The sequence below is a fragment of the Myodes glareolus genome, chromosome 17 (genome assembly GCF_982192425.1).
Source record: "Myodes glareolus chromosome 17, mMyoGla1.1, whole genome shotgun sequence".
NCBI lineage: Eukaryota > Metazoa > Chordata > Mammalia > Rodentia > Cricetidae > Myodes > Myodes glareolus.
The window spans coordinates 65,867,673-65,883,417 of record NC_142042.1 but is presented as its reverse complement, the minus strand read 5'-3'; the positions used below and the strand labels follow the sequence as shown (position 1 = coordinate 65,883,417).

The window sequence follows — 15,745 nt, the reverse complement described above, 5'->3', positions numbered from 1 at the left end:
TGAAGGTATCAGATCCCCTGGAACTGGAGTTTCACGGAGCCGTTAGCTGTCATTTGGGTGCTGGGAATCGAACCTGGGTCCTCTGGAAGAGCAACCAGTGCTCTTCCTCTCTAGTCCCCTAGACTAAGGTTCTTGATCCCCCTGCCTCAGCCCCTGCTTACTGGGGTTATGGATATGTGCCACCACAGCCCAGTCACGCACACATGTGCCCAGGGTTTCTGTTGTCGAGTCAGGTTGTGTGAGACAATGACTTTCTCAGTTGCTTCTGAGGTCAGTGCCAGCTATTTCCTGCATCATGGTCTGGAAGCAGGACATAAATCCTAGGAAAAATAACATACATACCTTGACTAAGGCCAGATGTTCATGCTAGAGACTGGGATTTTTTCCACTTATAGCCTGAGACTAATGCTGACTGGAAATCCCTTCAATTTTTTAAGTTAAATAACTTGTTTCTTGTGTTATTGGAGGGTGTGAACCTAGACCCTTGTGCATGTGAGTCATACGTTTCATCCTTATCTTTCTGCCCTTTTTTATTAAAAACCTTAAAATCGAACCAAACAATAACAGCATGTGGAGTTGAGATGGGAGACACTGCTGGATTTTTGGACCTTTCTTTCTGGTTCTTAGCTAGTGAAGTTTACCACCAAATATTTAGTAAGGCGGTCCTTTGGTCCTGTGCCCGAAATTTACATGTTAGTTTGGACGCACTTAAAAAGTACCCACAATTCCTAGTGAGAAAAGCATCCGCTGACGTTGTGGCTGCGGGTTGGTTGGTGTTGGGGGGGTGGGGCAGTAGTTGAGTGGGAAGTTGAGACCAGGGCGGTAGCCATGATTATCTCTAGGGCTCCTGGAACCCGAAGCTTCAGGCACCTTTTCTGCTTGACTCCACACCACCTCCTGCTGTTTTTAGTTGGGACCTTGGCCAACAAACTCAATGTGCCGCAAGTGTTACTGCCGTTCAGCCGGGAGCCAGGCCGGGTGCCCTTCTTGCTGGAGGCGCAGCGCGGCTGCTACACCTGGTGAGGGGCGCCAGAGGTCGCAGGATCTTGTCCCCACAGTGAAGAGGGACAGGCTTACAGGAGTGAGGTGTGGTCCCACAGTGTGCAGGGGCCTGAATGTGGCATCCTTGAATGGAATAGACCCTAAATTGGAGGCTTTTTTAATTAAGAAATGTACTAGGATACGAGTCTGCCTCCCTGCTGAGACAGCCCTTGTAAGCAACTGTCGGCACAGGCAAGCCCTATGCCAGACACTGCCGCCATTTATTTTCTCCAATTTGAGGGATTTATGATGGAAACAAAGACAGGTGAAGTGAGAGCCACATTAGAAGACCCTGACAGCAACGACAAAACTAGAGTAACAAGAAAACGATTCATCATGCCTGAAAATGAGATCCGCCTGTGTGATGAGAGCTCCCTTCCCCTGGTGCAACGGAAGAGGGAAGAAAACTGGGTAGTCTGTCCTGGGTTAATGACCTTCCCGACTCTAAGAGAACCCAAAGGCAGGTCATGCGGCTACCAGAATTGTACGGGAGTTTAACTAAAATAATCCTAAATGAAAGAGATTTCCCCTTTCTCTACCTTTGCAGAACAGAGGGTTGGACTGTGGCTTTGCACATGGTAGGCAAACCCTCTGCTGAGAAACTGCATCCCCAGCCCCTTCCCTGCCTCATGAGAAGCAGTGAGGTTTTTATCTCAGAGTACAAGAATTTCAAGTCTCATTTCATGAGGAAGTATAAGGAACTTAGGCTTGTAGAGGTCCTAGTGTGGTGGCCATCTTTCAGGAATTTGAGAGCTTTTCATCCAGGCGAGTTGTATTTTTGTTTGGTCTCAGGAAGTAGGTAGAGGAAGCCCTGTCTGTCTTGTTGCAAACATAGCCCCAATGTTATTTCCCGTAGCCCCAGTGTTATTTTCCACAGTGTGAGTTTTTTTTGTTTTTTTGTTTTGTTTTGTTTTGTTTTTTTGTTTTTTGTTTTTTGTTTTTTTGAGACAAGATTTCTCTGTGTATCCCTGGGCATCTACATCTAGAAACATACTCTTAGACTAGGCTGGTCTCGAGACTCACCTGCCTCTGTCCCCTAAGTGCTAGGATTAATGGTATATGCCTCTACCACCTGGCGAGTCTTTTTTTAACCATTCTGGGAGGAATATAGCATTGTAGATCTTTGCAAGAGAAACCACTGGGAAAAGATTCAGATCACTCTCCTGTTTTAATCTTGTGTCCTCTGACACTTCTACAGAGTGTCTTTAAGCAAGCCTAGTCGTATGTAGCATGAGAGAAGTGCGGATCTTTCTTCCAGATGTCGCCTTGACCCAATCATTTCATGCTCTTTTTTTTTTCCCTTTGGTTTTCCAAGACAGGGTTAGCTGTCCTGAAACTAGTTGTTTTTTTCTTTTTAATTTATTTATTATGTATACAATATTCTGTCTGTGTGTATGCCTGCAGGCCAGAAGGGGGCACCAGACCCCATTACAGATGGTTGTGAGCCACCATGTGGTTGCTGGGAATTGAACTCAGGACCTTTGGAAGAGCAGGCAATGCTCTTAACCTCTGAGCCATCTCTCCAGTCCCTGGAACTAGTTCTTATAGACCAGGCTGGCCTCGAACACACAGAGATCCACCTGCCTCTGCCTCCCAAGTGCTAGGATTTTTTTTTTATGTATACAACATTCTGCCTCCATGTGTGCCTGCATGTCAGAAGAGGGCACCAGATCTTATTACAGATGGTTGTGAGCCACCATGTGGCTCACCAGGACCTCTGGAAGAGCAGCCAGTGCTCTTAACCACTGAGCCATCTCTCCAGCCCCTGAGTGCTAGGATTAGAGGTGTGTGCCACCACTGCTTGGCTCGCATTTCATGCTCTAAACCGTTTGCTTTGGCAGGCATTCCACTCATCATGATGCAGTAACCATTGAGCCTTCTTATGAAAATGGCACCTCTTGCTCCCAAAGAGCTATTCTTGTTGCTGAATCCACCCAACCAATCCGCCTCAGCAGCATTATTCTTGCTCGAGAAGTAGGTATGTTATGGAATTTGTTTGTTTGGTTCTGTGACTGTTGTTTCCTTGAGACAGGGTCTCACTATGTAACCCTGGCTGGCCTGGAGTTCAGTATGTAGACCAGGCTGGCCTCTGCCTATTGAGTGGTAGGATCAAAGGTGTGCACTACCATGTACAACCATTTATTTGGAATTTTGAAATGGCCTGTCTGGCCCTGGTACTCATTATGTAACCCAGGCTGGCCTTGAACTCACAGATGTTCATGCATTACCCTCGTGTATGAAGAAATTAAAGATGTATATCACCATGCCTGGCAAGAAAAGGCTATGTTAAAAGCAAAGATGAGTAAGATAATGTCTTATATTAATGATTGACACAATTGTGTTTGGCTTCAAGTATTAAGAACCTAAAGATGATATAAATCATAATATTGTAGATGCTATCAATCCTGACAACCTGGGGGAGAAGGAAAAGAACCAAATCCTAAATGTTGTGCTCTGATCTCTGAAGGGAGGAGGCAAAAACACCTTGGCCTAAGTACTGCCATTTTGATATGAGACTCCATTTTACCCGTAGGGTGAAACAAAGTTCAGGTTCCCAAGCCCTAGGGGAACTGGAGCTTTCCAATGGCTGATCAGCCCTCCTTAGACACTGGAAACCGTCTGTTATGCCCTTAGTTCTCTAAAACATTACGGCTGTTTCTAACAACAGAAAGAAGAAATGATGCTGATTGGCTGGACCCTCTGTGTTGGTTGACAGTGACGGAACACATAGGGAAAGTCCCCAGTCTTTGGCTCCTGATGGGTGAAAGCTGTAACTGGAACTTGGCAACAAATGTTTGTGGCTTTTCTGCTTATAAACCCCACTTCTGTCCTTGCTCGGGCTGTCAGGGGAAATGAGGCTCCTGCGTCCTTGTCCTGACTGGTCAGGGCTGCAACGATCACAGAGCCTTGATGTGGCAAGTTCTTAAAGTCTTTGGAGCCACAGGTGTCGCTCTCCTTCCTCGTGGACAACGGACATGACATGTGCACTTGTGCACGCTCGTGTGTGTATACTCATGTAAAAACAATATGATTTTAAAACTTCATGGCCTAATTTTTCCATTCTATTTATTTTGGTTGGTTTGTGTGTGTGTGTGTGTGTGTGTGTGTGTGTGTGTGTGTTTGATTTTTGAGACACAGTCTCACTTATGTAGACCAGGTTTCTACCTGTCTCTGATTCCCAGGTACTGGAATAGAGACATGTGCCATACTTAGCCTAAAAGCATTTTAGTGACATTTATGTGTAACATGACGGGGGCCAGCTTGTTGGGGTATCTGTCCCACCTAGTACTCCACAGCCGGCAAGTCCCAAAGAAAATCACGCACAAGACTCCATAAGATTATAAACTGATTGCCCATTAGGTCAGGCTTCTTGTTAACTCTTATAACTTATATTAACCCATTATTCTCATCTATGTTAGCCACAATGGCTCCGTACCTTTCTCAGCTGGACATGTTACATGCTGCCTCTTCGGTGGTCTGCGCAGGAGTGGCAGAGGAACCTCCCTGCTTCCCAGAATTCTCCTGTTCTCATTGCATCACCTCTACTTCCTGTCTGGTTTTTCCGCCTATACTGCCTGCCTGGCCAATCAGCTTTTTATTAAAATATGATTGACAGAATACAGACAATTCTCCCACACCATTTATGTGTGTGGGGAGGTGGTATGTAGGAAATGACATGCGTGTGGAGGTTAGAGGACAGCTGTTAGGAGTTGGTTCTTGCCTTGCACCATGTGGGCCCCCAGATTTGAGCTCAGATTGTCAAGTTGGGGAGCAAGCTTAGGTCCTACCTATGGTTTTGTGTGTGTGTGTGTGTGTGTGTGTGTGTGATTTTTGGTTTTTGTTTTTAGACAGAGTTTTACTACATAGCCCTGGCTAGCTGGAAACTCCCTGTATAGAACATGCTGGCCTCAAATTCACAGAGAACTTCTTGCCTCTGCCTCCCACGTGCTAAAATTAAAGATGTGCACTGCCGCACCTGGGTTGCTTTTGTTTGCTTGGCTTTTCAAAGCAGGGTTTCTCTGTGTGTTCCTTTCTTTCCTGGAAATCACTCTGTAGACCAAGCTGGTCTTGAACTCACGAGATCCACTTGCCTCTGCCTCCTGGGACTCAAGGCATACACCACTACTCCTGGTTCTTGGGTTTATTTTTGTTTTAATTATGAATACTCAGCCTTAGTTTAGGCTTGTTCCACTAGCTCTTTTTTTAATTTTAAATTTTTATACATTTTTTATTGATATTTATTGAGCTCTACATTTTTCTCTGCTCCCCTCCCTGTCTCTCCCCTCCCCCTTCAACCCTCCCCCAAGGTCCCCATGCTCCCAATTTACTCAGGGGATCTTGTCTTTTTCTACTTTCTACTTCCCATGTAGATTAGATCTATGTAAGTCTCTCTTAGTGTCCTCATTGTTGTCTAAGTTCTCTGGGATTGTGGTTTGTAGGCTGGCTTTCTTTGCTTTATGTTTAAAAACCACCTATGAGTGAGTACATGTGATAATTGTCTTTCTGGGTCTGGGTTACCTCACTCAAAATAATGTTTTCTAGCTCCATCCATTTTCCTGCAAAATTCAAGATATCGTTATTTTTTTCCTGCTGTGTAGTACTCCATTGTGTAAATGTAGCACATGTTTCTTATCTATTTTTCAATCGAGGGGCATTTAGGTTGTTTCCAGGTTCTGGCTATGACAAACAAAGCTGCTATGAACATAGTTGAGCACATGTCCTTGTGGCGTGATTGAGCATCCTTTGAATATATACCCAAAAGTGGTATTACTGGGTCTTGAGGAAGGTTGTTTCCTAATTTTCTGAGAAATTGCCACACTGACATCCAAAGGGGCTGTCCCAGCTTGCATTCCCACCAGCAATGCAGAAGTGTTCCCTTTTCCTCATAACCTCTCCAGCATAAGTTGTCATCAGTGTTTCTGATCTTGGCCATTCTTACAAGTGTAAGATGGAATCTCAGAGTTGTTTTGCTTTGCATTTCTCTGATGACTAAGGATGTTGAACATTTCCTTAAGTGTCTTTCAGCCATTTTAGATTCCTCTGTTGAAAGTTCTCTGTTTAGGTTTGTACTCCATTTTTTTTATTGGATTATGTGATCTTTTGGTGTCCAATTTCTTGAGTTCTTTGTATATTTTAGAGATCAGATTTTTTCCCATTATGTAAGCTGTCATTTTGTCTTGTTGACCATGTCCTTTGCTTTACAGAAGGTTTTCAGTTTCAGGAGGTCCCATTTATTAATTGTTTCTCTCAGTGTCTGTGCTGCTGGAATTCTATTTAGGAAGTGGTTCGCTGTGCCAATGCATTCAAGTGTACTTCCCACTTTCTCTTCTGTAAGGTTCAGTGTGGCTGGCTTTATGTTGAGATCTTTGATCCATTTGGACTTGAGTTTTGTGAATGGTGATAGATATGAGTCTATTTTCTATCAGTTATGCCAGCACCACTTGTTAAATATTCTTTCTTTTTTCCATTTGATATTTTTTGCTTCTCTATCAAAGATCAGGTGTTCAAAGATGTGTGGATTAATATCTGGGTCTTCTATTTAGTTCCATTGGTCCTCCTGTCTGTTCTTATGCCAAGGGCTGTTTTCAGTACTGTAGTTCTGTAGTAGAGTTTGAAGTAAGGGATTGTGATGCCTCCAGAAGTTCTTTTATTGCACAGGATTGTTTTGGCTACCCTGGGTTTTTTGCTTTTCAATATGAAGTTGAGTACTGTTCTTTCGAGGTCTCTGAGGAATTTTGCTGGGATTTTGATAGGCATTGTGTTGAATCTGTTCTTGGGTTTCTTTTTGTTTCAGTTTTGTTTGTTTATTTTTGAGACAGGGTCTCTTAGTCTTGGCTAGCCTTGAACTACTGGTGATACTCTTGCCTTAGCCTTTTAAACACCAAGATTGCAGAGTGCGTAGTGTGTGTGTGTGTGTGTGTGTGTGTGTGTGTGTGTGTGTGTGTGGTGTATGCATTTTCATGTGGAGACCAGAGCTTAGCTTCTGGTATCTTTTTCAGTTGCTCTTCTTTTTATTTTTGAGGCAGGGTCTCTCTTTGTTTTTTTTTTTTAATTTTTTTATTTAATGTTTATTTATTTATTATGTATACAATATTCTGTCTGTATGTCTGCTGGCCAGTGAGCCCCCCAGGATCGCCTGTCTTCACTCACCTAGCCCTGGGGTTACAAAGGTGTGCCACACCATGCCTGGTTTTTATGTGTGGTCTGGGGATGCAAACTCAGATCTTTATACTTGTGAAACAAACATTTGCTCACTGAGCCGTCTTCCCAGACAGCCTCATGTAGCACAGGATGCCCCGGAACTCACTGTATCTTGCTGCTGGCCTTGAACTCCTGATCCTTTTGCTTTTACTCCCTGAGTGCTGAGGATACAGGAGTGTACCATCACAGCTGGCATCCCTGTAATTTTTGATATTTCCAAGTGTGTTGGGGAGCCAGGCTTAGTGGTGTAGACTCGTAACCCCAGCTATTGGGGGCTGGAGGCTGGAGGATCATAAGTTCAAGGCCAGTATGGGCTATTCAGTCTTAAAATTAAAATGAGAGCTAGGGATATGAGTTAGTGGCAGAGAGGTTGCCTAGCTTGTGTGAGACCTTGTATTCAATCCCCAGTACTGCAAGCAAATAAATAGTGTTAGTCAGATGTCCCTCAGTTTGGGTTTGTCTGGTTTGTAATAGATTCTCTGCACCGCACCCCCTACAGTAGGTTTCTCTGCAGACTCAGTAAGTCAGGTGAAGCTGAATTGAAAAAGTATAACAGGCTTATCTGAGCAAAGCAATTCCCAGGCAGCTTCTCCAGTCCCAGAGATCGAGACCAGAGAAGCCACACACCTGAACTAAAGCAGGGAAATTATATAGTTGTAGGCAAGACATGATGATATGTCCACCACAAGTTGCGTTTGTGCCCAAGTATGATCCAAAGCAGAACACTTTAGGTGGAGACTTGGCAGCTGGCCACTTCAGGGGAGGAGCTGCTGTAGCCACCAAGAATGCAGAACTGGGCTTTTTGGTGCCTTTTCTTTGTTTGGAGATTCTCTGAGTGGGCAGGGTTTGGAGACAGGAATGGGCCTTCTCAGATGTGCAGGAGTGAGCTGGAACTTTCAACCGAACAATTTGGGTTGTATTGGGGGGACTTGGAGGCGAATAGCCTTTGCTTTGCATTGTGCCCCAGAGTGTGTGATGTCAGTGGCCGTGTTAATACTTGACTTAGATGGTGTCTGTGTTGTTCCCATTCTCCCCTTCCTTTATGCTAGTCATGAGAAATCATCACTGAGTCCAGCCCCATAGGCAAAGGAGAAAGAATTAAGCTCTACCTTGGAAGGAGCATTGTCAAAGAGCCTATGGTAATATATTTAGCACCAGAATAACTAATAAATATTTGGGGAATGTAGAAGGAGCAGCGGGCTGTGTTCCTGCCTGGCTCCTGCATGGCTAGCTTTACACCCAAAATAACAACACACAAATTGTATTCTTTTAAACACTCCCTGGCCCATTAGTTCCAGCCTCTTATCGGCTAACTCTCACATCTTGATTAACCCATTTCTATTCATTTGTGTAGCACCATGAGGTGGTGGCTTACCAGCAAGGATCTTAACCTGCATCCATCTTGGAGAGGAGAGCTACAGCGTCTGCCTGCCTCTGCTTTCTTTCTCCCATAATTCTGTTCTGTCTTCCCTGCCTAGCTATGTTCTGACCTATCAGGCCAATCAGTTTCTTTATTAATTAATCAATGAAAGCAACAGAAATATAGAAGACCCACCTACATCAGGGAAAGATACTTTGATATATCCTGTCACTCCTTAAAGGTTTTACCCAGTAATGTTAACACATATGCATGGATTTTTAAGAAAGATTTTATTATTTTTATGTGTGTGTTGGTTTGAATGAGAAGCACTCCCTTGGGTTCATACATTTGAAGACTTGGTTCCCAACTGTTGGACTGTTTGGGAAGGCTTAGAAGGTGTGGCCTTGTTGGAGGAGGTGTGTCACTGGGAGGCTTTGAGTTTCAAAAGCCATTCCCAGTGCGACTTTCTGCCTCCTACTTTTGGATCAAGATGTGTGCTGTCAGCTGTTTCTGCTGCCGTGCTTTGGCTTCCCATCATGGACTCTAATCTCTGACACGGTCAGCCCAATTGAACACTTTCTTTTATTAGCTGCCTGAGTCGTGGTGCTGTTACATCAGTAGAAAAATAACCAAGACAGCGTTTTGCCTACATATTTGTGAGTATACCACTTCATGCCTGGTGTCCACGAAGGCTAGATGAGGGCAGTAGACCCCCTAAAACTGGACTTACAGCTGTGAGCCACCATGTGGGTCCTGGGACCTGAACCTGGGTCCTTTCCAAAGGCAGCAGCTGCTCCTAACTGTGGAGCCATCTTTCTAGATCACGAGTTCTCAGCCTGTGGGTCACAGCCCCGTGGGGGTGGAGAGCAATCCTTGCATAGGAGTCGCCTAAGACCATCAGAAAATACAAATATATTACAATTCATAACCGTAGCAAAATTACAGTTATAAAGTAGTAACAAATATAATTTTATGATTGGGGATCACAACATGAGGAACCGCACTGAAAGTTTGCGGCTTCAGGGAGGTTGAGAACCACTGCCCCAGGTGGATCTTTTTGTTTGTTCAGTTGGTTTTTGAAACAGGTTATCTCACTGTGTAGCCCAGGTCAACCTAGAACTTGTCAATCCTCCTGCCTCTGTCTCCCAAATACTGAGATTACAGGTGTATACCACCATACCTGTCCTGCCTGCATCTTCGTGCTGTGCTGTTCAGATGGTCACTTCGTTTCCCTCAACTCTTCTATGTTTAGTGGGTAGTATAATGAAAAAAAGAAGTCTTACATCTTCCATATAGCATCTTCCCATTGAGTATCTTTCTCGGCCACTTACATCAGTGTGGACTTAGCTATTTGGGGACGGGGTTATAATCTAATTCTCCGTGTCCTAGTTAGTTTTAACTGTCAGCTTGTCACGGCCTAAGTGAGTCACCTGATAAGGGAATCTCAACTGAAGAACTGACTAGTGAGATTGTCCTGTCCATGGGGGATTGTCTTGGTTGTTAATTGATGTCTGAGGGACCAGACCTCTGTGGGTGACATCATCCCCTGGGCAATGGTCCCATCCTCTATATGAGCCCGTGAGTCAATGTTCCTTCATGATTTCTGGTTCAGATTTCTACTTAGGCTCCTGTTTAGACTGCTCTCAATGGATTGTAGTCTATAAGATGAAAAAGTCTTTCCTGCCCTTTAGTTACTTTTGGTCTTGGTGCTTTGTCAGAGCCTTGGAAAGAAAACTAATTAATATTCCTTAAAAAATAATGCTGGCATGACCGCAGCCGCTAGTCCAGGCAGAGATGGCTAGAATGGTGCAGATTCCCCGCCGGGAGAGTCACTCAAGCAGGCCGGTGGAGAGGCGTATAAAAGGCTTACAGGACATAGTAAACAGACATAAGGCTAAACATTTATTACTTAAAAAGAGAAAGACAGAAATAGGAAAAGGGAGAGAGAAAGACAAAAACATGTGTGCACACGCCAAGAGAGGAAACAGAAAGAAAGAAAGATGGCAACGAGAGGTCAGAAGTCTCTGGGAGTGGGCGTGGCTTGCCCCTTAAAGGGACCAGAGATCAAAAAGAATAACACTAACACTGTGGGAATTCATATTTTCTACTTGTGGTGTCCTGCAGTTTGGCTCCTGTGTCCTTTGCATATACCCTTATTTTTGGTATTTCCTTTATGGAACTCCCTGCCCCACCCCCTTTTTTAAAGATAAGGTCTCATATCGCCACTTCTGGCCTCTGGTTTACTATATAGCTAAGCTTGACCTTGAACTTCTGGTCCTTTTGCCTCCACCTCCCCAGCCCTAGGATTCCAAGTGTGCACCACTGGGCTGTGTTTATGCAGTGCTGGAGATCAAGCCCCCGGCTTCTTTCATGCTAGTCAAAAACTCTAGCAACTAAGCTATATTCCTAGCACAGTACTTCCTTGCTTTTGAGCTCCAGAGTTATATTTAGACAGCAAGTTCTAGATGCTAGTGTGCTTGTTGCTAAGGGAGTGTCCCAGTTTCCAGGTTCTCTTATAAGACAGAGCTAAGAAAGTAATGTGCACATGCCAGCCTGAGTGTACACATGTCTCTGTATTTATTTCTGTATTGTCTAGCTGCATATATGATTAAAATGCATATGAACTCATGCTGATAGCTTCAGCTCCAGACTGGGCTCATTCTAGACATCTCTCTTTTGCTTATTTGTAGCTTTGCTGTCAGAAAGACAGACCTGGGCTGGTGAGATGGCTCAGTGAGTAAAGGCACTCGTCACCAAGCCTGATGACTAAGTTCCATCTCTAGAACCCATGTAAAGGTGGAAGGAGAGACCCGAGTCACAGAGTTGTCCACCAACATCTACACGCCTGCTGTGACACATGTCCACACATAGGGAATAGTTTTCGTCAAAGCCTGACCTTCATCATCTTTTGTGTGTCCTCTTGTTTGTCCAGCCCCGTCCACATGAAGAGCTATTTTAGGGGTGGAGAGACAGCTAAGAAGCCAGAGCATTGGCTGCTCTTTCGGAGGCTCAAGATTCAATTCACAGCACTCACAGGGCACTTCAGAACCTTTCATAACTCCAGTTCCTGGGGCCTTTGTCCCTTTTTGGCCTCCAAGGGTAATGCTTGCCCACGGCACAAAGCATATATACAGGCAACACCCAAACACATAAAGTAGTTTCAATATGGCAAATTCAATTTTTTTTTGCACTGGGGTCTTAGTTTATTTTACCAGGGTGCCTAGGATTTATTGTGTGTGTGTAACTCAGGGTGTCCTTTAACTTGAGGTCTACTTCCCTGGGTGCTTGAGTTACAGTTAAATTCAGTTCTTAACGTCTCTTGTGTAAAAAAAGACAGTGTTTTCTGAAGTAAAAATCTGTTACCGTGCATGGCATCATGGGCCTGTAATCCCAGCACTCAGTAAACAGAGACAGGAGGATCATAAACACACACAAGGGTCTCTTTGAATTCCCAGCCAGCCAGGGCTGCGCAATGAGACTCTGTCTTTTATTTGTTCTGTTTTGTTTTGTTTTTCAAGACAAGGTTTCTCTGTGTTGTTTTAGAGCCTGACATGGAACTAGTTCTTGTAGACCAGGCTGACCTTGAACTCATAGAAATCCTCCTGCCTCTGCCTCTTGAGTGCTGGGATTAAAGGCCTATGCAACCACCGCCCAGGGTCGAGACCCTGTCTTAAGGAAATAAAGCAACTAAAAACAAAACAAAAATTGGAGTTCAGAGTCTAAAGAGGTGGGAACAACAAACAGACAAACCCCGGAGGGCTGGTCAGGTGGCTCAGTGGGTGGAGGTGTTTGCTGCCAAGCCTGACAGCTTGAGTTTGATCTCAGGCCTCCACATGTGGAAGGAACCTGCACTCTCAAGTTGTCCTCTGACCACTACACACAGATTAGAGGCTCATCAATACAGTTCCCATACAGTACCTCCATTTTACTTATCTAAATAAATAAATTTAAAAAAACAACCGCTGGGCGGTGGTGGTCACACCTTTAATCCCAGCACTCGGGAGGCAGAGACAGGCGGATCTCTGTGAGTTTGAGGCCAGCCTGGTCTACAGAGCGAGTTCCAGGACAGGCTCCATAGCTACTGGGAAACCCTGTCTCAAAAAACAAACAAACAAACAAACCCAACCAAAAACCTATTACCCTCATTTTCTAAAATATTTTTAAATATTCCACTTAAACCGGGCAGTGGTGGCGCACACCTTTAATCCCAGCACTCAGGAGGCAACCCTGTCTCGAAAACAAACAAACAAACAAAAAATCCACTTAAAAAGACAAGGAATAGGGGGCTGTAGAGATGGCTCAGTGGTTAAAAGCATTGCCTGCTCTTCCAAAGGTCCTGAGTTCAATTCCCAGCAACCACATGGTGGCTGACAACCATCTGAAATGAGATCTGATGCCTTCTTCTGGCCTGCAGGCAGACACACAGACAGAATATTGTATACATAATAAAATAAATAAATATTTTTTAAAAAGACAAGGAATATCAAACATTGCTTCTCAGCTCTACCCATCCTCAAACCCTCTACCCATGAGGCTGGCATCTCTTCCCTTCAGATGCTTCACACCCCAAAAGGAATCTCAATTTCATAACTATTCTGCATCTGCTGCGGTCCCCTTAGTCCATCCCTGTGCCTCTTAGCAAATCCTCCTGGCAGACCTCGCTGCTCTTGCCCACTGTCCCACGTGGGTGCCCTAAGTCACAGTCCTTCTACTAGAAACACTGCAATGACTCATTGCCTTTATAAGATGTCTTTCTCAGGGGCGGGGGAGTTTTTTGGTTTGGGTTTGGTTTAGGCTTGGTTTTTGGTCTTTTTGAAGCAGGGTTTCTCTGTGTAACCCTGGCTGTCCTGGGAACTCTGTAGACCAGGCTGGCCTCGAACTCAGAGATCTGCCTGCCTCTGCCTCTCAAGTGCTGGGATTAAAGGTGTGCGGATAAGATGTCTAATAAGTGGAGCTGCTCCCTTTGATCCCTGCAGCGTGTCAGGTTCGTTTTCAGCTCCAGACCTCTCTAGATCTCAGCTCAGTGGCCTTGATTTCCCCACCAGCGTCACTCTTGCTCCCTCTGCTCGTTCCTAAGTCCCCTCCAGCCGGCACCTTGTGGGAAGGTCTGGTGGTCTGTCTTCCCTGCTTCTTCAGTGCCACTAGAGGTTCAGTTTTCTATGTTATGTTTCTACGTTATGATTCCAATCCAAACAAGGGAGACAACTGTGTAGGCTTGAGCCCCTCAGGAAAGAAGCCATTGCTGCCCCTCCCCCTTACCATTCAGGTAGTCCACACACCGTTGTGAACTGTCACTTCCAAGAGCCCACCTTAGCTGGTACATTCTGCCTAAAGCTTGCTGCGCCATCTTTTCACAATCTTGACTCTTCTCCCTCTCTCTCCCAGGACCAGGATCTGACCCAGGCATTGGTACGGGAGCTTGAGCTCAGAAGGAACTCTTGTGAAAATCAGGAACTATACGGGAGCTTCAAAGTCTGGCTTCCTTCAAAACTAATATACATACATACATACACACACATATATATATATATTAGCTTTATATATTAGTTTTGACAAGTACAAAAGTGATAATACAGAGCCCTCCTCAACCCAAAATGTGAGCCACCCGTGGCATCCCCTCCCTGTTAACAAACCAACAGGCAAAATTTCTGGAGTCCTTGTCTCTTTTAATAATGTGTTATTCTGTTTTGTAATGTGTGCTTGGGGTTCTGAGGTATGTAGAATTGAGTTCTATGCTTTTTTTCTACGATGTTATATGTAAATGTAAAGTTATTTAGATATATGTTTTAAAGAACTCTCACCACCAACTTTTGTTGCAAAAGAAAAAGAAATCACTGCTGCATTAAATGGACCACATCATGTGTCGAAGAAAAAAAAGACAAGGAGTAAAATAGGTCCCTCGGTGACACAAACTCTGGGTTTTATTTTCTGGGACAGGGCCTTGCTGTATAGCAGCTCAGGCTGGTTGAACGGGCAGCAATCTTCCTGCCCAAGCCTCTAAGCTACCAGGATTCTAGGTGTCAGTCACTGCAACCAGTATATCTTTCAGGTCTTTTTGGATTGGTTAGGAACTTGGCATACAAGAAACATTAGCACATAATTCTGCAGGAATTCAGGGATGGGCCTGACACACAGCTCTTAGCGGAGGAGCATCTCTCTCTCTCTCTCTAATATATATTTATTTATTATATATACTGTCTTTCTGCCTGCATGTGTGCTTGCATGCCAGAAGAGGGCACTAGATCTCATTAGAGACAATTGGAAATCATCATGTGGTTGCTGGGAATTGAACTCAGGACCTCTGGAAGAGCAGCTACCTGCACTCCAATTCCAGGGGATCCAAAACCTCCTGAGGCACTGCATGAACATAGTACATAGACTTACATGCAGCCAAAATACCTAGCCACATAAAATAAAATCCAAAATTAAAAAAAATTCAGTTCTCTCGTTCTCGGGCTCGGCAGGACATTTCCCCACACAGCCTTGTCGTGAAACAGAGGTTCCTCTTTTTGACTTTTTGAGACAGTCTCTCTACATAGCTCTGGCTGCTGGCCTTGTATAACCTTTAAACTCTGAGTATTTGAGACATTTAATAAACTGGTGACAAATTTCCTTAAGTAGTCAGCTCTCTGTCCCTTGCAGTGACTGACCATGAACTGCGCTGTGATGTTAAGGTCGATGTTATAAACAGCATAGAAATCGTATCTCGCACCCGGGAGCTGTATGTGGACGACGCGCCCCTGGAGCTGATGGTGAGGGCTCTGGATGCTCAAGGTACGGGGCCAGAGGAGGCCGGAGCAAAGGGGGCCTAAAGCAGGAGCTCGGAAACTGCTAGCAGATTGTGAATGTGACCTGTTTTCTCATTTCTCATTTCTCACATGCAGGAAGGTTGGCAGTGCGGAACGTAGTTCAATGTATTAGCTGCTTTCTTGCAAAAAAAACAAAAACAACAAAACTACTGCTATTATTTCTTGTTATTTCTGGACTTTAAAAGAAATTAATCAGGCTGGGCAGTGGTGACACACACCTTTAATCCCAGCATTCGGGAGGCAGAGGTAGGCAGATCTCTTTGAATTGGAGGCCAGCCTGGTCTACAAGAGCTAGTTCCAGGACAGACTCCAAAGCTACAGTGAAACCCTGTCT

The 15,745-nt window shown here is 44.6% G+C and overlaps 1 protein-coding gene across 1 annotated transcript in view; it reads left to right on the top strand.

The window, feature by feature from the left end:
• The first annotated feature begins 796 nt into the window (after positions 1-796).
• The window catches only part of Nup210l (nucleoporin 210 like), a 91,775-nt gene continuing 76,826 nt past the window's right edge, over positions 797-15,745 (top strand). Inside the window, exons 1-3 of the mRNA XM_087897331.1 lie at positions 797-1,019; positions 2,883-3,019; positions 15,245-15,376. Of these exons, the coding sequence (XP_087753457.1) occupies positions 829-1,019; positions 2,883-3,019; positions 15,245-15,376 (460 nt within the window). The 5' untranslated portion in view covers positions 797-828. The remainder of the gene's footprint in view (positions 1,020-2,882; positions 3,020-15,244; positions 15,377-15,745) is intronic.